We start from the raw sequence: 23,067 nt of genomic DNA on the forward strand, positions 1-23,067 counted from the left end.
GTCCAGATGATTCATGGCTGCTTGAAGACCGTGCCAATTGGCTTGAGTGAAATGCCAGACTCGTCGACGCTAAGGAGCCTCTCTGAGAATGGCCAAATGGATGTCCAGTTTAACAAGCATATGTGGTCAGATGAACCGATTGGAGCAGAAGAAGAGCAGCAGACATTTGCTGCGAAGTTTGTCATAACCAGGTCTGGAAGAGAAGATGCTCCGTTGACTGAGATCCGGGTCGGGAAATTGACAGATTGTGTCAGTCCCAGTTGGTCGCAGAAGTCCTTTGCAGAGGATCCATGGCTGGTGAGAGAGGTACCGACACCCATCCAGCTTGCATGATGACAGTTGAAATCACCACATATGAGGAAGAGAGTTTGGATGAGTCGATAGAAGTTGGTCCATGTTATCAGACAGCAAGATGTAGATGGAGTCATCACTGTTTGGTGGACGGTACAACACACATGTGAACAAAAGGTGGGAGCGAAGGGGAAGCCGTAACCAGAGGTACTCATGGGGGTGAGGTGGAGAGAAAGCAGTGCAGTGAGAGTGAGGAAGAGAGTTTTTTATAAAGATAGCAACCCCACCTCCAGGACGAGGCTCAGGTCTATCATACCGGAGGAGGGAGTAACCAGGGAGAGATATTAAGGAATCAGAGACATCTTGAAGGAGGAAAGTTTCTGATAAGCAGATCAGGTCTGGTTTGTCAGAAGCAACCTGTATGGAGAGATCAGTCAAGTTTGAGCGAAGGCCCTGGATGTTTGAGGTCCATACCATTAATGAAGAGGAAGGGGGAGCATCGGATACAGGATAGGCGAGGGGTAGGGTAAGATGAGGTGGAGGTAGGGATAGCTGTTGATAGTGTGTCAGAGATTTCAGAAGAGCTCGGAGAAAGGGAAGGATGAGGAGGACAAAAGGTTTGATGGTGATTGGGTGAGGCACAGTGAGGTGTTGTTTGAGGAAGAAGGTTGGAGGAGATGGAGGTGAGAGTTTGAAGGGAGAGGAAGCGGGGAGGACACTTTGAGGAGGGGTGAGAGGGGATAATTGGGGAAAAAAAATTTGAAGGGGAGGGGGCAGGGGGAGTTTTGAAGGGGAAGGGTGAGTTTGGATTTTAGAAAGTGTTGGACGATTAATGGAAAACGAACATTTATTGCAAAATGAGTTTCTTGTGATTTTCGAGTCAGAGATCCATTTGAAAACGGAGGAGGAGGGGTGGAATGCAGGTGAGTTTAGGGAATGTAGGAAGGAGGAACTGTAAGAGATTGAATTTTTATTTGAAATGAAGAGATATGGTTAGCAAATTCAGACTTTAAACAAAGGGTAAGATGTTCGGGGAAGTATGGGGTGAAAAGAAAGACTGGAAAAAAACTGTGAGAGAAAGAAAGTAAATGGACCACAAACGACCGCCAAGAGGAGACAACAAAGCCTTGAGGGACCAGGCCTGAAAAACGCGGCAGGAAAACAACACTGGAACCCCGCTATAACGAACACCAGTATTACGAACTTCCGGATATAATGAACGAACTTCCTGTCCCCCGCATATTTAATGAGATTCTATTGTTTAACGTAAGGCAAATCAATATGGCTACACCGTCCCATAAACGCAAGATCTTGTCAGTTGAAGACAAGCTCCGTATCATTGATCGTCTCAGTCTTGGTGAGAAAGCAGCAAACCATGGTGAGGACAGAAAATTCACCGGGTCCACTGGATGGCTCTATCGGTGGAAAAATCGTCATGGTATACGTGCACTCAAGATTTCCGGGGAAGACAAGTCATGTGACGATGCAGCGGCTGCCGAGTTCATTCCAGAACTGAGAAACATTATCGAATCTGAAGGTTACAGTCCCGATCAGATTTACATTTACAATTACAAAGAGTTTCTAATTTACAATACAATTTACAGATTTACAATACAAAGAGTTTGTTGTTTTGCATATGAATAGGTGTGATAGTATGGTGATTCGTACGTTATTCAGTATTACGAACACTTCAAAATAACGAACTTTTTTTATGTCTCCCGAGCAGTTCGTTATATCGGGGTTACAGTGTACTCAACTTTGATAGCGTGGAGAGCTTGGAAAACACAACCTTGCCGGCAAAACCGGAGGCGGAAGGTAGGCGGGATGACAATATTGCTGTAAGGTGTAAGGATAGGGGGATATTATTGTTACGAATTCATTAATGTTACCACTTACAAATTGCTGTACGGATAGAGGGACCAATGAATGGGGCCAAATACAGGCAAATCCTTTAGGAGAACCTGCTTTAGAGTGCAAAAGACCTCAGACTGTGGCGAAGATTTATGTTTCAACAGGACAATGACCCCCAAGCATACAGCCAAAGCAACACTGGAATGGCTTCAAAACAAGAACGTGAAAGTCATCGAGTGGCCCAGCCAAAGCCAAGACCTGAATCCCATTGAGAATCTTAAGAAAGGTTTGAAAATTGCTGTTCATCGACACTCTCCTTCCAACTTGACAGACCTTGAGCAAATCTGAAAGGAATAATGGGAGAAAATTCCCAAATCCAGATGTGCAAAGCTCATACAGACATACCAAAGAAGACTCAAAGCTGTAATTGCTGCCAAAGGAGCTCTGATGAATTATTGACTCAGGGCTGAATACTTGTGTAAATTAAATATTTGTCTTTCATTGCAATAAATTTATAAAATTTTCTAAAAACATGTTTGCACTTTGTCATTATGGGGTATTTTGCATAGGTTGGTTAAAAAATTAAAAAATTAAATTTCATCCATTTTAAATTCAGGCTGTAACACAACAACATGTGAAAAGGTCAAGGGGTGTGAATACTTTCTGAAGGGACTGTAAATGTTTGTACAGAGGTTATTAATAATCAACCCTGCCTGGAAGGATGAGCGAGACAAATAAACAAAACAATTATAATTTAACTGATTTCCAAGACCAAAGAGGTGATACGAAGACTATATTTTCAAAGCAATGTTAATTAATGGCAAAGGATGACTATTTTTACCACACACATGTGAAGCAAAAAGCAGGGTTAAGCAACTAGTTCATGTCTGTCCATCTGTCTGCCTCTCTGACTGTCCATCTGTCCACATATATCAGTTTTATGATCAAGGAACAACTTAGTTTAAATTGACTGTTATATTTTGATCACGAATTGGAACATGAATCGGAAAACAAACCTGCCATCCAACTGTACTATGTCTCTGAATTTGTCCCGATTGCACATGCACAGAGAGGAGTGAGATAACATTTTACTCCGTCTGCCTGCCTGGCAGTCAAACAAAGTTTAAAATCATTCCAGGCAGAAAATTTACTGTTTTTAAGGACGTCATAAAGGATACATACAACAGGTACAAATAATTCATGTGACCTGTTAGATTGGGTAATGGAATAGCCATTGCTTCACTGTTAGTACAACAACGGTAAATTCCGGAATTAATGTTCACGACTTTTACTATCTTCATTTTATTTCAATTTAATTATATACTTGAACCCTGTAGAACACAAATCGCCTTCTTGTCACTTCCAAGAACCTCTAGTTTAGCATTACTTGGACATGGTAAGCAAAAGGTGGTGTGTAAGGGTGGTGAATTCAATAGCGGTAAACTTCCGGAATTTTTTTTTAACGAACTTTCAGTTCATTATTTTATTTCAATTGAAGTATATACTTGAACACTTCATGGGGTAATGTGCTAAATTAACTCTTACATTTTCCAAGCTATCTCAAAAAGTAGCCATTATGTGGTAGTTATTCCAAAAAGGAATGTTTAATTGAGAACTTTTTTGAATAAGATAGAAGGCCTAAATGGCATGAATTTGAATGCATCTGATCCTTCCTAGAAGACCTCGAAACGCTTGGTAGAGCTGAGCCCAGTATTTGGATGCAAGACTTCAATATAAGGCCTTATGTTGTTACATAAAAGATGGCAAAATATCACATTCCATCTCGTGTTTGCCTTTTCGCTATCTCCAGATACATTTTCAGGGAAGCATCACCTCTGTGAAGGATGAATGTTTTGAGACGTTCATAGATTGTTGCATAAATCATTGTCCTCTCTCTAAAACAATACTAAGCCGTTGTATGTTGGTATGTGACTAGATGCCCTACCATGAGATTGAATGGGATAAATGCATGGATGAAGATGTTACATTAGCTAGAGTCCATGATAAGGATGGGTTTAGTGCGTAGAAGTTAAGTAAATCAGTGGAAAAGCTTGAAGCACAGGCATGATGAACCACATGGTCCAAGTTTCTTTGGAGTGCAATCAATACTTACCTCAAAACAATGCCGTGCATTAGCAGACTTTATTCACTGTTGGTTGGAGTTGGGACAAGAAGAAAAGAACCTCTTCTAATGAAGCAAACATAATGATCATTTCATTATGTCAGAGAAATATGTTGTGCACCAGCCAGTGGTAGAGAAAATGTTGAACGCATGCAGAACACTTAAAAGGAAAGACTTCCGTGATTGAATCCAGCTAATGGACCAAGTGCATCGCTAATAAACTGAGAGACAGTAGCATATCTTTACGCAAAATAGAGTGGTGATCATTACTGTTCATAGTGTTGGGAGTGAGATGACGTTTCAGATAAATAACATACACAGTACTCATGCACAACTTAAGCAGACAAATGAACCCATAGAAAGGATGGAGATATTTCCCCCTAATGTCGTGCAGCATAAGTGCAGGCAGCTCAAACCAAATTAATCACATTAATTTGACCAATAGGATCACAATTTCAGGGAGTAAAGGTCACAATCGGCAAACAAGGGCACTCTGTAACCACAAGTTATTTACTGCATTTCAAAAGGAAACCGTTTAAAGCCCAAACAGCTGCATTATTCGCAAAATGTATTTTCCTTTGAGTGACACATTGGATAAGATGATAAATGGCTGCTGAGACAGAGTTCCAAACGTCATTTCCATGGGGCTGAATGCACACTGAAAGCTGCCAAAAATCAAACGACGAGCAATGAGGGTGTAGGTTGCAAACTTACATTTGTTGCTCAATTCAAAATTGTCAACAAAAGTGTTTAACAAATTTTCGCTTTCATATGGACCGTCATTAGCCTCGTCCATTTTTGAAAACAGGGGAGAGACCATTGTAATCGGTCTATGTGCCATTGGATGTCCTGTGTGTCTACGCAGGTCTTACTTCGATATCGTCAATACATTGCCTGTTGATAGACTCCTGGCTTGACACGGTGTGTATTCGATCGATGTTCTATCCATTGTTCTACATGTCCATGAGAAATCGACACTTTCACGATTGATAGTTTTCCATTATACTTTAATACAAATCGTTCATTCTTAGATCTCTATAAGCCAGGGGAGGCTTTGCATTAGATGCTCTGTGTGGAGGATGAGAGATCCACATAAGCCCCATTAATGGGGCTCTTATGGCCCTGTGAAGGTAGGGAGTGTTTCCGTACCCACAGCGAAAGAGCCCCTCTGAGCACACAGCCAGCTGGTTATATCGCATGATACCGGGAAGGAGCGCAACGGGACAGAGCCAACAATCTGTGACAATTGGCACCCCATGAGAAGAGCGCAGGTGAGCAGTAACGCTCAGTTGTTGTGTTTGACCACCGTGTAAAGTCTGAGATTTCATTCTCAGTGGGATGACATCTCATTATATTCACTCAACTTACAAATCAGATTTTTTTTTAAATCTCAAGCTGAGGATACCTGTTCCAGAATTGCCTTGTTTAACAGTTGGTAAATTGTTACTGCACGTCTCGTCGAGTGTCTTCCCATGTGTGTATGTACGGGTCTGTGTCGCACACTCCATGGTTGTCGTTCTAGTCTGTTGTGTTTCCTCCATTTCCACTTTTCCTGTCTATTTGTCCTTTTATCCTCTGTTGCCTCATTCTTCCATGAGCCTCTGAGTTTGTCGAAAAAAATTGCTCTTTGGTAATTCTTTCCCGTTTTGCCAGAAAATGTTTGGAATGACAAAGTAAAAGGGAGTACGTCAATGGTGGACTCACACAGATATGGTGTAATATACAGAGCACCAATAAAGTGGATAAGTGCAAGATCAGGTTGTTCCAGGTTAGATGGCATAATTGCACCCTTTAAGCAAAGTTGTTTCATCTTGTTTAGGGGAAGAACATGTAACATGTCCTACCAGGGCTGAGAATCAAAGAGCAGCTAATATTATGAAAACCCTTCAGAATTTTGTCTTCGTTTACCTTTTATACAACAAAAAGGTTTTCATAAACAATCTGTCATGAACAATAGAGCTAAACCTGTATTAGTCTCATAACTTCTTCTGTCTCATATACTTTACCCTATGCCAAAGGTGGCTGCATTAGTTAACCAAATAAATAAGGGTCGTTTTGAACCCCTGGGGTGTTTTATTTATCGGTCTTGCCCCAAAGAAGTTGCGAGACTATTACAATGCCCCTGTCCATTTATCTGTCTGTCTGCGTGTATGTATGTCTGTGTGTCTGTATCTATATATTTTAGGTTTAAAAATGGTTTTCTGTCCAACCAATGCAAAACATTAAACATAAGAGGGACTCCCCATGGAGAATATTTTATTGCTAACTCTGACATCATTATGGCAGATCATCATTATGGAACAGATGGCAGGACAGAGAGCAGCAATCGCCACACCTGTGTCAACGCCTTAACTAAGTATCGAACTAACTCTGACATCATAGGTCACATGGTATGGCAGCCATATTGGACTAAGGGAAAATAATTGGACATAATTTTCTCTGAAACCGCTCAACGGAAAAAAATTGAAACTTAATATATGTCATCAACTCCTCATGGGGTATATAGGCTGATGATGTGGTCATCGGTGAAGTGGTATTCCAGCCATAATTGGTTGAATTGAAATCCTTATCCAAAAATCTTTTTCTCTGCAACCGCTTGTCCGATAGATGCGAAATTTTAAATATATGAGGGATTCCCCATGAAGAATATTGTATTGCTAACTCTGATGTCATAAGTCACATTGTATGACAGCTATATTGGATTACATGAAAAAAATTGACATTTTCTCCAAAACCGCTTAACAAAAAAAAATTAAACTTGGCATGTCATCAACTCCCCATGGGGTATATGGGGTGATAACGATGATGTTATCAGTGAAGTGGTATTTCATTCAGGCATAATTGGTTGAATTGAAATCCTTATCCAAAAATCTGAAACTTCATATATCTGATCTATGACCCGATGTAAGGGAAGAATTAAATTTATGATGTACATAACCCATACCAAGAAATTATGTGACATAATAAGGTGCATGGATTATATGGGTATATGGCCCATAATAACAGTAGGCCACAGTAGTATAGTGTGTTCAGTTAATGATGGTATTTCTGTTCTTTATGACGATACCAATCTTTTTGATCTGCGTTTGAGGTTATCCTCAAGTGGATACTTCTATAAAGGAATTTGCAACGTTTCAGAAAGATGTTTCCAACAGTTTAAATTTCGCCAGCAGATCAATCTTCAGGTTTGTCCCTTAAAAGCAGTATTTGTGGTTAAACAGATGCATTTTCAAAAGAAAATTTACATCATTCTCAGGCTCTTAGTAGAGATCATCGGTAAATCATATGCAGGGGGAATTAAGGGGACAAAGACATTAGTACACATAGTGCACTTTTATAATAATCATGAGGACTGAGCCAAGGGTTCAGATTTCAGATGGAAACACTCACAGGTTAGCCATTCCTTTAAAAAAAACGGTGAGTGACACCACATATCAAATGTAGGCCGAGTAACCTTAAACTTCACGGCACTGAGCGATAAGCAATATAACTGTAAGCCGTTGTTATTCGTAAGGACTGAAACACTATCTCACCCACCCACCACTTCCACTCTCTCTTTCCTTTTCCCCCCAAAAATTTTAAAATATAAATAAAAACAGAAATAACTAGAACGGCACTCAGTAGAGAGCATATATACCTCCACCTGGTTGGCCATATCACACAATGGTAAATAATCACTTTAAAAATTTGACTAGCTGGATCCGGATCTTCACCAAAATTGAATCGATTCTTCCTGGTCATACACACAACCTGTCCAACAAGTTTCATCCAAATCCATAACCTTTTGAGATATCCTGCTATGTATCGTTTTTGGCCCGATCTCCCAATGGTGAAAAATCACTTGCAAAATTAAATAACTCTCATATCCGAATCCATATTCAGATCTTTACCAAAATCGAATCGAATCGTCCTTGTCAGACACCCAACAGTATACTGCACTGACACCTAGTTTCCACCTAGTTTCGTCGAAATATTTTCCGTCAAAATAAACCACCTAGTTTCGTCGAAATTCGTCCACAACTTTTTCAGATATCCTACCATGTATCGTTTTTGGCCCTATCTCCCAATGGTGAAGAATCACTTAAATTTCTAGTAGCCGGATATGAATACAGATCTTCACTAAAATCTAATCATTTCGTCCTTGTCACATATGCTACATCGCTGCCAAATTTCGTCCGAATCCGTCCACAACCTTTTGAGATATTTTGTTCAAAAACGGACAGACAAACAGACAGACAGACAGGGGTGAAAACATAACCTCCATTCACCTTTGGTGGCAGAGGTAACTGGAGCAATGCGACTGTGTCGCCAATATACCTACGCATAGTCCCACAACGGGTAGATGCCCTCATTCTTTCCTAAAAATAAACAAGTTTGATTTAAATCCCTTCAGCTGTTTTCAAGTATCACATTTTCACCAGCCATGACAGGTTTCACATCGATCGGTGAAGCAGTTGCAGACAAGGGATTTTTTAAATATTGCCTTTCAAGCTAACTTCACTTCCGGGACTTCACTTCCGGTCCCTCAGGCGACGAGGCTTGCTTCGAGCTCTCCGCGGCATCGAAGTTTGAGTGTTTTCCCATTCGTGCCTTTGTCGGGTTTCCGCTGGTTGTTTTGTTGTGTGTGTGTTGTTGTGTGTTTCTGTTTAGTTTTGGTTTTGTGGTTGTTGCGGATTTGTGTGTGATTGGTCGTTTTTTATTCGCGCGTCGTGCGCGGCCTGGTCTTTCCGGGCTCCCTTCCCCCTGTCGGTGTTTTGTGAGTGTAAGTTCTTTCCTTCATAGTATTTGCTTGTTTCTTTGATTTTCTTTTCTCCCCCCTGCCTCTCGCGGGCATCTTACCCTTTGTCCGGCGTTTTTAAAAACAGGACAAACGGATAGACAAAGAATTCCATATTGATTCTTTCTCTCCTCCCGGAAACGTGCTTGTTCGCTCTCCTCCTCGTCTCGACTTGTGCCCCGCCCCCTGTATCTCGTTTTTCGTCCGCCTCTGCTCCTTCTTTCTCAAATCCATGTTCTCGCTTGGAGACTTTTCCCAGATTGTTTTTCATGGTTTTCATGGTTCTGTTTGGATATTGTTGGAATATGTTTAAACCGCAGCCGTGATGCTGACGTCCCCGCCCCCCCCCCCCCCCCGCCCCAGAATTTCCATGTTTTAAACGTTTCCCAGTGTGTGTACCCTGGTCAGAATAGGTACACCGTATCCCTGCGTGTCGTAAGAGACGACTAAGAGGGTTGGCGTCAGGAAGGGCATCCGGCCATAAAAACATTGCCTCAAAAAGAGAACCATGACAATTACAACTACATATGGGCAGGGTGCAGCCCGAAGTGGAGATCGGTTTCTGAGGTTAGGGACATGGAATGTAGGGACAATGACAGGGAGATCAGGAGAAGTGGTGGAAGTATTGGTCAGAAGAAGAGTGGACATATGTTGTGTGCACGAGACGAGATGGAAGGGAAGTGGTGTGAGAATGGTGAAGGGTAGGCAGGGACAGAAATACAAGTTTGTGTGGCAAGGGTGCCCGGAGGGCGTGAATGGTGTTGGTGTCCTGTTTTCTGAGGAGTTTGTAGACAGTGTGGTGAGTGTGACTAGAGTGAGTGATAGGTTGATGATGGTGAAAATGATGATTGGAAAGCTCTTGGTGAGCGTCATCTCGGGATATGCTCCGCAGGTTGGTCGAAGCGATGAAGAGAAGGACAAGTTCTGGTGTGCGATAGAGAAGCTGATGGAAAACGTGAAAGATGAGGAAGTTGTTGTGGTGGGAGGAGACCTGAATGGACATGTGGGAAGGAATATGGATGGTTTTGAGGGAGTTCATGGGGGTTACGGATATGGTGTGAGAAATGGAGAAGGTGAAAGGATTTTGGAGTTTGCTGATGGAGCTGTTTGTTGATTTGTAATACTCAGTTCCAGAAAGAGGATAATAAGCTTGTTACATACACGTCAGGTGGGTCGACGACAACCGTTGACTACCTGATGGTGCGTAGGCGAGAGAGGGGGCACCTCCAGGACACAAAGGTGATCCCAGGGGAGGAGGCTGTTTCACAGCACCACTTGGTTGTCTGCGACATAAGGGTGAAAGGTGCGAGTAGAGCTCGGCGGGTGAAGTACCAACCGAGAATGAAGGTGTGGAGGTTGAAAGAGGTGACAGTAAGGGAGGCATTAAAAGAGAGGCTGAGTAGGGTAGAGGATGATGTGGTTGAGCTTGAAAGTGGTTGGATGTCAATGAAAGCTAGTCTGTTGGGAGCCGTTGGTGAGGTATGTGGATGGACAAAAGGACCACCGAGGTACTCGGAAACATGGTGGTGGGATGATGAAGTTGGAAAGAGGATTGACGAGAAGAGGAAGAAGTTCAAGGAGTGGCAGAAGGCGAAGGGTATGGGAGCAGAAACAGCAGAGCATGAAAGTTATAAGGCAGCCAGGAAGGCTGCAAAGAAAGAGGTAGCAAAGGCGCAGGAGGCATGTAGGAAAATGTTCGGAGAACGCTTGGATTCGGAAGTGGGTCAGAACGCAGTATTCAGGATTGCAAAGCACATAGCGAAAGAGAGGTGTGATGTGATGGGGGTGAGTTGCTTGAAGGATGAAGTGGGACAAATCGTTGTCAACCCAGATGGAATTAAAGGAAGATGGAAAAGATATATGGAAATGCTGTTGAATACAGAGAATGAATGGAATGGCAACATAGAGAGTAACCCAGTTTTAGGACCGGCAGAGAAGATAACTGAGAAGGAAGTTGAGGATGCGATAAAAGCAATGAAGAGTGGAAAAGCGGGAGGGCCGACGGGAGTTGTGGGAGATATGTTGAAGGCAGCAGGAAGTTGGGGTGTGAAGAGAATGACAGAGATTAATCTGGTGGTGAAAGAAGGCCGCATTCCAGTGGCTTGGGAACCGAGTACCTTCGTCCCTCTATACAAGGGGAAAGGTGACCCTCTGGAGTGTGGCTCATACCGAGCGATAAAGTTATTGGAGCATGGAATGAAGGTATTGGAAAGGGTGTTGGAGAGGAGGATAAGGAAGAAAGTGAAGATCGACGAAATGCAGTTTGGATTTATGCCAGGAAGAGGAACGACAAACGCGCTTTTCATTGTGAGGCAGTTGCAGGAGAAGTACATGGAGAAGAGGAAGAAGTTGTTTTTTGGGTTTGTTGATCTGGAGAAAGCATTCGATAGGGTTCCACGCAAAGTATTGACATGGGCATTGAGGAAGTTAGGAGTGGAGGAATGGTTGATCAGAGTGGTGATGGCAATGTACAAAAGAGCGCGCACAGCTGTAAGGACGAAGGACGGGAACAGTGGTGAGTTTGAGGTGAAGGTGGGAGTGCATCAGGGGTCGGTACTAAGTCCACTACTATTTGTAGCTGTGATGGAGGTGCTGGCTCAGAACGTAAAGGAGGGTTTACCGTGGGAGTTGTTGTATGCAGATGATCTGGTGTTGATTGCGGAAAGTATGGATGGACTGAAGGAAAAGATGAACAAGTGGAAGGAATGCATGGAGACAAAAGGTCTGAAGGTGAATATCGGAAAGACGAAGGTGATGGCAAGTGGTAAAGCATGTGGTGAGGTGGAAAGAACTGGGAAGTGGCCATGTGCTGTGTGCAGGAAGGGTGTCGGAGTGAACTCCATTCAATGTACAATGTGCGCTGAGTGGGTTCATCAAAAATGTAGTGGTCTGAGAGGGTCATTTACCAGTGTGGCAACTACATTCAAATGTAAGGTGTGCACAGAGGGAGCTGCAGATGGAGGAAATGTTGAGTTGGATCTTGGAGACGGCGTCAAGCTGGAAGGTGTGAAAACATTTTGTTACCTCGGAGACGTGCTGAATGGAGAAGGTGGATCAGACTCGGCAACGGTTGCTCGAGTGAGATGTGCATGGAAGAAGTTTCGGGAACTGAGTGGCGTGCTGATGAGGAGGAGAGTGTCGCTGAAGCTGAAGGGAAAGGTGTATGCTGCATGTGTGAGAAGTGTTATGATTTATGGGAGCGAGACATGGGTAATGAACGTAGAGCAGCAACGAAGGCTGGAAAGGGTGGAAATGCGAATGGTTCGATGGATGTGCGGAGTATCGTTGAGAGAGAGGAAGACAAATGATGAATTGCGAAAGATGATGGGAATATTGCCTGTGATTGATGCTGTGAAGAGGAACAGGTTGAGATGGTTTGGTCATGTGTTGAGGAAGGATGAAAGTGACTGGTTGAGAAGAGTGATGGAAATTAATGTAGAAGGAAGTAGAGGACGGGGAAGACCGACAAAGACTTGGCTAAAGATGGTGGAAGAAGAAATGCGGGCAAGGGGGTTAACAAGGAGAGATGCAGAAAATAGGGCAAAATGGAGACGATTGTCATGGGGACCGCAAGGCTAACCCCCGCTCTAGCAGGGAAAATGGCCTTAAAATGCATGTTGTTGTAAGCTAATCTGGCTGCCACAACACGTGACATATGACCTTAAACAAGAGTAAAACATGTACACTGCATATGTATGGGTAGGGGATCACGTTTGTAAAGTTTTGTGTTGATCGGATAAGGTTCGTTTTTCTATCCAAGATGGCTGCCAAACCACGTGACCTACGACATCATTATTTTCAAACTGTATTCAACAGTGCTGTTGGATGATATTTGTAAATTTTCGCATCGATAGGGTGAGCACATATGAGTAAAATAGGTATTTGCTTTCTTCTCAAAAACTACACACGCAATTTCGATGAAAGTTTACCACAACCTTCATCACCCGTGATGTATCAATGTTTGTTCCCGGCATTAGAAAAATTTGGGTCTGAGGAGGTATACAGGGTTGGAGGTAGGGGAGGTTGCACCCCAAAATAGCTATTTGTTTGTTTGTTTATAGTCTTATGATTATGTTAGTTTGATTCTCCATGCTGCCCTGTCTTCTAGCAATCATTGAAATTGATTAAAAATACATTTAGTCAGTGCAGTATACTGTTTATTCTTCCAGGTGAGCGCCAGGGGTATGCCCCTATGTTTTATGTGTAAGCATTTTTTGTGAAACTGTAATCATGTGCATTTGTGGTCGAAAACATTTTAAACTTTTTAAAAAGTTCTCTGAATCAGAAACTGCCAGGAACCTATAACCTATCCCGTGTTTCCCCATTGAAACAATGCAGCGGCATACATTCACGGGATTTTCATCGACCTTCGCGGATTATCGTCGACATTCGTGGGTTTTGTCTCGCCATTTCCAGGACTTTCATCGACCTTTGCTGATTACCGTCAACATTCGTGGATTTTGCCTCGCCATTCGCGGTTTTTGTCCTCTCTATTCGCGAATTTTCACGACTCGGGAACCTATTCCCCCTTTTTCCATTGAAACAATGCCCCGCTATTTGCGGTTTTCACAATTCGCAGATTTTCCAGGAACGTATAGCCCGCGATTAGCGGGGTCCCATGGTGTGTGTATATATATATATATATATATATATATATGTATATATATATATATATATGTATATATATATATATATATATATATATGTATATATATATATATATATATATATATATATATATATACACATATTGTTATGTTTTTGGGGTAAGGATAAAATACCTTGGCCGAGATAGAATCGTGTAGGTTTAGAATGCTCTGAGTGTCGCGAAGAAGAAGAGCCCACCTCGATGTAAATTAAGTTAGGCCGACTGTCCGGCTAAGATCGCAAATGCGTCTCCATACGAGGGGTGGAACTATGCTAATAAGGTAGGGCTTAAGGATAAACCCCAGTGTGTAATTGCCCTGTGATTTGTCCCTTCATTGTTATTGCATCAAAAAGGGCCGCCATTACAACTACAATGATCGCACAGTAAATGAACTCATTTACTCACAACGCCGCCAGTGCTAACCAACACCCAGCACAGTTGCCGATCGGCAAGGGAACGACGTCATTGGAACATTCCTGAACAGAGATTGGACTCCGCTCCCAATGACTCATAACATGGAGGCCACGCCTCGGCCTTCATGATTGAGTAGCGCTCGGTGATTGGACAGAGAGTGTGACGTCATCGTGGAACATTCAGGATTAGGGCGCGTAGGGAAAAAACAAAAAACGCAGTCTTTCTGTCTCTCTAAAAAAGAATAATCTCTCTCTCTCTCTCTCCCCACCCCCCCCCCCCCCCCCTGCTGGTTGGAGGTAGTCGTATTTCCTCCTTGTTCCGGCTTGGTCACGGGCGTGTGGTCTTTGGTTTGTGTGCGCTCATGGGAAAGGGCTGGTGAGAAACAGCGGTTCGGAACAGTCGGAACAGTCGGAACAACAAAGCACAGGATCGACGTCGGCGGTGGACTGGGTCCGCGTCATGTTTCCTCTGGTTGTCAAAGAGTGCATTCCACCCATTTTGTGTGTTTCCCACATGGTGGTTTGGAGGCGATGAGCGACCGGCAAGTCTTACCAGCCATTTGGGGATGCAAAGCTGAGTGCCGGCCGATTACCACAGCATCATTTATTTTCTTTTACTTTCGTTTTCCCCGTGTTTGTATACGAGTCTGAGTGGAGGGTCCCTCATTTAGGAATAATAGTTTTTACCTCACCTTTCATTGTTATTTGCATTTATTTCCATTAAATCATTATTTGTCGAACTTTACTTTCTTTGTATTGTGGATTTTGCTGTCCAGTCTTCGTGTTGTGTGTTCGGATTAACCCCTGCATGTGTTCCGATCAGATAAGGCCTCGAACCTTCCAGCGCGCGCGAAAATATATATGCCTCGGAGTAAAGCTCGTTTTGGTCATTCGTCCTCTTGGGGTCTTAACCTTAACTACACACGTGCCAGTAACTACACACGTGCCACTTAACATAACAATATATACGGTATATACGTACACACGTGCCAGTATCGTTGCCAAATCTCAATTCTGAGCCCAGTTTGAGGACCGCTTTGACATGATGGTGCCACAGAGTAACGACACCATCTTAAGTATTTTGTTTAAAATTGATCCATCACAATAAAAATGTAAAAAACCTGAGGTCACAATGTGAGCCCGTGGCCAACATACGGTTTGGTCAAGGACAAACATTTGCAACGATCAGTTCAATGTGATCCAATAACCATATTTGTTTCACCACTTAGATTCTGCACAAGGCAGGAGACATTATTTAAAAAGTGATTAATGTAAACAGTTAGTTGTGATGCAATATGAAGTGGTCAAAAGTACATTGAATGTTACTTTTTGGAAAACCCAATGCAGGAATAGAAAAGATTTGAGAAAGAGAAGTAAATGATGTTGAACTAAACCAGCAGTGGAAGAGAGACTGAAACATCCATGTTTGGCAATCGACACTCAAGGAAGAAAACATTTTGGAACATGTCTTTCAATCCTGACAAATCTCACACTCTTTCGATGTCTCTCCAAAAAGACCGACTGGACAACCCTCCCATCCACTTTCTGAATAATTCTCTCCAAGAAGTTCTGTCACTCAAGCGTTTGGGTCTCACTATCTGCCATGATCTTTCCTGGGAAAACCACATTTCAAATCTGGCCTCCAAAGCCAGTCGCCGACTGGGCATCTTCCGTCATGTGAAGTCCTTCCTTGGCACACCTGAGCTCCTCATCACATACAAGGCTTTCATCCGCAGCTCAATGGAATACTGCTCTCCCCTCTGGGCTGGTGCTCCTGCCTCACACCTAGCTCGTCTTCACGCTGTTGAAACCAAAGCGTTCAGAATCATTGGAATCTCCCGCGATGAAGCTAACTCCAAGGGCCTTTCACTCACTCACCGCAGGCAGGTTGGTGGTATTTCTGTCTTCTACCGACTCCTCTCTGGCCTTGCCCCCCCCCCCAGCTCTCTCTGGGCTCTGTCCCCCAAATATTCCTACAGGTCGCACAAGATCTGCCTGTAACCCTCTTATGGTTAAACTGCCAAAATCAAGACTCTCTGCTCACCTTCACTCCTTCATTCCTCTTTTCTCCCACCTCTGGAACAAACTCCCTCACTCTCTTCAATCCCACTCCACCCTCCAGGTCTTTAAAACAGCTGTTCACCACCATCTCTTGTCTTCCCCCATACAAAACCTTGATCTTTTCTACCCCCGCTAATTTCACCCCAAATCCACTTTTTTGAAATACCAACTTCTGTCCTGGAAGTCCTTGGTGTTTATACTTCTCCCACCCCCCTCCCCCCCCCCCCTTCCCATGCCTCCTCCCCCCCCCCAAGCCCTCTCCCACCCACACAATCTTCCTGCTCTCAAATGTTGTGTTTGTGTGCTTCCCATTCTCTCCCCATCTTGTCTTCCGCTCCCTCTTTTTATATATTTTGTTTGTCTGGTTGATTTGTTTGTGAAATAAATGTTAGCTCTTTCACGAGCCTCGATTCAGTATACAAAAAAATAATAATAAAGTTGTAGTTGTTGGTCGAACCACATGGTATGGAAGGTTCCGCAGAATTATTGTCACACCTGAGTCAGAAATATATGACCTCTAAACTTTTACCTTTGAGGACATCTATAAAATACGTACGTATATAACTATATATATATATATATATATATATATATATATATATATGACATAATTAAACCCCCAACGTCACCACCATCAGCAATCATGTAATAAATAGATACACGGCCCCTTTATGGTATAAACCATCAAAATCAATGATGCCTTTTAGAAATGAAAAATATATCAACAGAAAGATAACCAATTATTTTTTGCCAAGCCCTATTCCAAGAGATGTACAAAGTCAGGATTTGAGGAAAAGTGAACAAATTTGATTTATTCAACAATCACTTGGCTGGCTTATAGGAAAAAAACAAAACTCTAGAAGTTCACAGACAAAGTACATAAGGAGGGGTGTGACGATTCAAAAATTTAAAACAGAAAGTATGGTTCCCAAAGTCCAACTGTCTGCTTTCCCACCATATCCTCCCCCCAAACCATACCCCACCCCACCTCACCTCACTGCCCAAACAACCCAATCCTCTCGTCACTAATCTTCTTGAGAACAGGCCACAACCCTTGGCCATATGCCTGTGGGTCATTCTAGAATATTCCTGAAACAAGTCCTTCTTGTTTGGCCCATTAAATGTTGGTGTCTTTGAATAGCTACCCCACCACGCCCCAACCCCTTCCCCCAAAACACCTCAGTATAGGGAATCCCTTATCATAAAGGAAACTGCAACTAGATGTACATTCAGTTTAGAAATCAGAAAGCAGGTGATTTTCACTTACTGTTTCCTTTGCTCAGATTTCACAACTTGGGTGATGTCTGTTCACTTCAAGCCACTTAAATAACAAGCACCCAAAGAGTCCGTTAGCTCAATGCCACCTCCGTAAAACGCTACGCACTGGAGAAATTGCATTGCAACGACGGCTAACCTCAAGGTTCCTATGTTCTTTGTGCAGCACCTGGCCAAGGCCTGTTGCTCAGAATATTCACGACTCCAGCGCATGCTCGAGCAAAAAAAAAAAAAAAAAAAGGCAACCATCGGTTTGTTAAAGGAAGGTGAGCTGCACGTACAAGAGGGATTTGGGATAAACAGGAATCGTTTGACAGTGACACATGACATCACGCTACTCAGCAGTGTTTGATTTCCAATTCGACACATTCAGTGTCATTCCAGGGTATATTTACCACACTGTGTACCAGTTGCACAAGTCACCATTCATGCAGCGTGTTGCGCCGATGATACAGATCTTACTTTTCCAAAGATTCAGCAACTTGCTATCTTATCTCAAAACCCGAGATTGAGCAAGTTACTGGTGGCATTCCAAATTGTTCTATACAATGGTTATTTTAAACAGTTGCAGGGCCTGCAGCCACAGCACTCACCAAATTGGATAATTTTCTGTCATTACCGCAAACCCAAAGGCAGACAAGCTCCAAACCCTTTCCCCTAAAAATTTCAGGCAGGATTGTTTATTGTTCCTAAATGAGTTTTTCACTCCTGTTACCATGTATAGGCCTGGTGTTGGCCTAGCGGTTAGGGTGCCGGCTTGGGATCCTAGGATCCTGGGTTTGAATCCCGGTCGATCGCTGAATTAACGCCAGGGGGGTTCACTCAGCCTGTCATCCTTCCGAGGTCGGCAAATTGAGTACCAGTTCACTGGTAATTCCCTGTATGTCGCAAAGGCGACTAACATGGTTGGCGGCAGGAAGGGCATCCGGCCATAAAGCATTGCTTCAAAAAGGGGACCACGGTGCCAGAAAAAGGCCAACCCCTGCTCTGTGGGAAAAAAATGGCCTCTAAAGGTGGTTCACTCCTGTTACCATGTCCTCCCAGGATAGTGCAGAGGTAGTATGGAACTTTGAGTTGGCAAGTATGGATTTGATTCCCAACCCGACCATAAACTGTTGGATTGGTGTTTAGGAAGGGCATTTCATCACAAAGACCGCCTTCCCTTGGATGGACGTTAAATTGGGTGTCACATCTGCTAGCATTAGCTGGTAGACAAGATGGGTAGGCAAGTTATCGCTGATATCCTGAACAAATCCTCGTGTCTTCCCAAGGTGAGTAGGTGAGTTATCACTGGTATCCTGAACAAATTACAAAACGCCTGTCCTAACCTAAAAGGAGCACTGCATTAGTCGCATACTATCGCCCCTCTAACCCCATCACCAAATAAATTATGCAACTTGCAGGCCAAACTTTCAATTCATTCCTGAACCAATATGCACATGGTACGATATGGTACTCCTGTTGCTAGGATGCTGATAGTGTTGATTTGTCTATTGTCTACTAATGTCCAAGTCCTGCTAGTGATCAATGTGCAAGCTCCTCACTGACCCTTGAACCAATATTATAAAACTAGCAGGGAACCACAGAACATCCATGCAATGTAAAAAGTGACCAAGTCCTCAACTCTCCCCCTCCCCTACAACACCATCCCTCCCTCCCAAATCCCAAGTCCTCAAACTCTGCCTACCAACTGCAAGTCACCCTCCCCCTCCAAACCATAAAGTGTCAATCCCCTCCCCACTTCCAGCCTTCAAACCCCCTCCCCACTCCCCACCACAACTTCTCATCTACCATTCCCAACATCCCCAAGGCATTATCCTCCCCCTTCCAACTCCGTCCCACATTTGCTCTCCCCCATCCGAACCCAACTTTGTCCTACCCTCCCCACCCTCTTCCTGCTCATAAAAGCAAATGAGCATTCCCACATCAAAACAGCGGAATATTTAACGCCTTACCCTCCCCTATCATGCGATCACTGACTTCACAGAAACCACGATCGAAACAGCTACTACATGTCATGGCCCGATAAGGTCACCTGTGCAATTCAAAATCCCACGAGATATGCAGAAACCCCATGGAATTGCAACTCTAAAGTGACCATGAGCAGTCTAATTGTGCCAATAAACGACCCGAAACCAATCGTCTTCCTGATGCATATATACACATCGTTAAAAGTAAATAATGACGGATGTTTTCTTTCACAATGTAGCAAGATGCCTGGAAGCCCTCGGACAAAGACATGTATAATGACATGGGTATTATGGTCCCTAGTTGAGTCATTTGCGAGAAGGTAGTCGGAAATAATAACAAAGACCCACAGAACCTCCATGATAAAACCCCTGCTTGAGAGAATGGCACATTGTTATTTGGACAGTGTAGAGACAACAGACAGCTGCCTCGGTCACTGAGGACTATGTTCGCAAGGCCCATGAGACACCTATCGGCTCAAAAGCCTTTTAACTGTCCCTTTGGTCATTTTGCACTGAAGAAAAAAATTATAGGCAAGGGCATGGCGATTGGGAATATGACACCTCTGAAGATAGCTTTGGCTTCACATAGCAGTAAGCACCAACTTGAATGATGATACGTGGCTGTATGATTTTCAGGTTGAAATTGTGGGTGGGATCAGGTCAGCTCAGCTGTCCAACCAGCGGGTGGAATGGAATGTCAAACAGACAGAATGGACAGATGAACAAGCACATTATTATTTAAAGAAGATGAAAGAGAAACTGGCAGGAATCATCACCAGTTTTTCAAAATGACCAAAGTATAATTCAGAAGACACAGATGCAGGTGTTGTTATGACCATAGTGATCATTGCATATTTATGTCAAGTGATATCAGTGAGCAGCGTCCCAAGAAAAACAATGGGGAATCAGGGATGAAGAATGCAGCAGACAGTCTTACCTTGCTTTGATCCATCCAGTAAAGGAAGTATCCATGAGGATCCACCATCAGGGTCACCGGAGAAAATGCAGTTCCATCCTGTAGAAACAAGGAATTGCACCTTTTAACGTGCCACATCATTTCTAAAGACAGAATTTCTAAAGAAACTTCAAATTTATTTTGCTAGATTAAAAAAGCAATAGACTCCCTGTGCATCATGGAAAGCAATATTCGATTTGCACGAATGGTCGGTCAGACAGACGTGACCAACAACACAAAAGGCATTTTAAGGCCATTTTCCCTGCTAGAGCGGGGGTTAGCCTTGCGGGCCCCATGACAATCTTCTCCATTTTGCCCTATTTTCTGCATCTCTCCTTGTTAACCCCCTTTCCCACATTTCTTCTTCCACCATCTTTAGCCAAGTCTTTCTCGGTCTTCCCCGTCCTCTACTTCCTTCCACATTCATTTCCATCACTCTTCTCAACCAGTCACTTTCATCCTTCCTCAACACATGGCCAAACCATCTCAAACTGTTTCTCTTCACAGCATCCATCACAGGCTCTATTCCCATCATCTTTCGCAATTCATCATATGGCTTCCTCTCTCTCAACGATACTCCACACATCCACCGAACCATTCGCATTTCCACCCTTTCCAGCCTTCATTGCTACTCCACGTTCATTACCCATGTCTCGCTCCCATAAATCATAACACTTCTCACACATGCAGCATACACCTTTCCCTTCAGCTTCAACGACACTCCCCTCCTCGTCAGCACGCCACTCAGTTCCCGAAACTTCTTCCATGCACATCTCACTCTAGCAATCGTTGCCGAGTCTGATCCACCTTCTCCATTCAGCATGTCTCCTAGGTAGCAAAATGTTTTCACACCTTCCCGCTGCACACCGTCTCCAAGATCCAACTCAAAATTCCTCCATCTGCAGCTCCCTCTGTGCACACCGTACACTTGAATGTAGCTGCCATGACATGAATGACCAACAATGTTCAGGCATATTGCGATACGAGGTGCAATGCAGAACTGAATGTGTGAGTCCAACAAAATCGGAAACAAGTCCACTTGGCAAGGACGTTTGTAAGATCAGCCGCACTCATTGGACTGATTCCTAATCTTCATCAACAGTCTCTCTGGAAAATGCTACTTACATATTTACTGATGACTCCAACCTTTACCATGACAACCCCTCATCCTTCTGACAGAAAGGGTGCAGCCTCTTCTTTTTCTTCAGACCTTGATAGAATCACAAGCTGGTCTCACACTCGGAATATGTCTTTTAATCCTGACAAATCTCTATCTCTATCTCTGAAAGCACCGCCTGGCAAACACTCCCATCTACTTTCTCAACAATCCTCTTGAAGAAGTTCAGTCATTCAAATGCTTTGGTCTCACTGTCAGCCATGACCTCTCTTGGATAAAACACATTTCAAAGTTGGCCTCCAAAGGCAGCCGCCGACTGGGCATCCTCGGTCATACAAAGTCCTTCCTTGACACACCTGAGCTCCGATCCACGTACACGGCCTTCATCCACAGCTTGGATGACACCAAAGAAACCAAGGCCTTCAAGATCATTCAAATCTCCAGCGATGAAGCTGAGTCTGTGGGCCTTTCACTTTGCCATCGCAGAAAGGTCGGTTGTCTCTATGTCTTCTACCACCTCCTTTCTGGTCTTGCACCCTCTGCCTTTTCCATGCTTTCCCTCCCTTCCCCCTCACAGGTTTCTGCAGGGTGCACACGGTCCACCAATCATCCCCTTCTGTTGAAACTACCTAAATCCAGGATCACTTCTCATCTCCACTCAGTTTCTCTTTTTCCCAACTGTGAAACCAACTTCCACATTCTCTTCAATCTCATTCTTCTCTATAGGTCTTCAAGACAGCTGTTCACAACCATCTCAGACAATCCCCCGTCCAAAACCATGATCTTTTCTACTACTGCTAACTCGCCCTAACACACCCCCTCACCAATCATCCCCCAAGACCACCTCTTTCCAAATTTCTAGTTTCCCCTCATTCCTCCCGACATCGCTTATTCGTCTGTCCCTTTATTTTGTCCATCAACCCTGCTGTTAGCATTTCCCCCTTCTCTTTGTACTGTTTCTTTTGTACTGTTGCATCCTGATCCGTTCTGTTTTCTTTCTCTGCCATGAGCCTTGACTTTGTATCTCACAAATTTTGTGCAGCACCTTGTATTATAGCTTCAAAATTACATTATGTTTCCTGCACAGTGCACAACACATCTTCCTCAACAAAATCACTTTAGTCTCGACATCCTGCCACCACAATTTCAAACACCGAATAAACGAGGAATCTCAATCGTCAAATAAACTGGAAGCAGCTGCAAGGAACCTTTGCAATAAACCAAGCAAGCAACAGCTTCAATAATACTGGGATTCTTTTCCTGACCTTCTTTAGATCAATGTTCCAACATCCATTGCAGGCAATGTGAGGATTATATTTAAGCGAAACTTTAGAGGAATGTGGGAATGTGGCATGCACGAGATAATAAGGGAAAGTTCAAAAGCCATTAAATCAACAAAATACGGAACGACAAATGAGAGGAAATCACTGGGCCACATGTGTTGCAGAATTTGGCCTGACTCCCTGGCTCGTTCAGTGATTGACAAGATTGCGATCGCTGGCAGTTTCCTCATACTTGAGATGTCTAGCGTGGGTTTGACTCATGAGCGCAAGCGGTGCAACCACGAGTAACAGTCCTGGTGTTCCG

The 23,067-nt window shown here is 43.5% G+C and overlaps 1 protein-coding gene across 4 annotated transcripts in view; it reads right to left on the reverse strand.

Annotated features, from left to right (window-relative positions):
• LOC137436847 (1-phosphatidylinositol 4,5-bisphosphate phosphodiesterase beta-1) overlaps positions 1-23,067 on the reverse strand; it is a 293,810-nt gene that overhangs the window by 264,844 nt on the left and 5,899 nt on the right. For 3 of the 4 annotated variants that reach the window (XM_068131011.2, XM_068131013.2, XM_078787147.1), the window contains exon 2: positions 20,346-20,423. In XM_068131011.2, coding sequence (XP_067987112.1) covers positions 20,346-20,423 — 78 coding nt within the window. Of the gene's footprint in view, positions 1-20,345; positions 20,424-22,745; positions 22,807-23,067 lie in introns of those variants that run through there. The other variant, XM_068131014.2, reaches the window with a different exon arrangement.

Source organism: Myxine glutinosa, chromosome 11 (assembly GCF_964187855.1).
Source record: "Myxine glutinosa chromosome 11, kmMyxGlut1.1, whole genome shotgun sequence".
Taxonomy (NCBI): Eukaryota; Metazoa; Chordata; class Myxini; order Myxiniformes; family Myxinidae; genus Myxine; species Myxine glutinosa.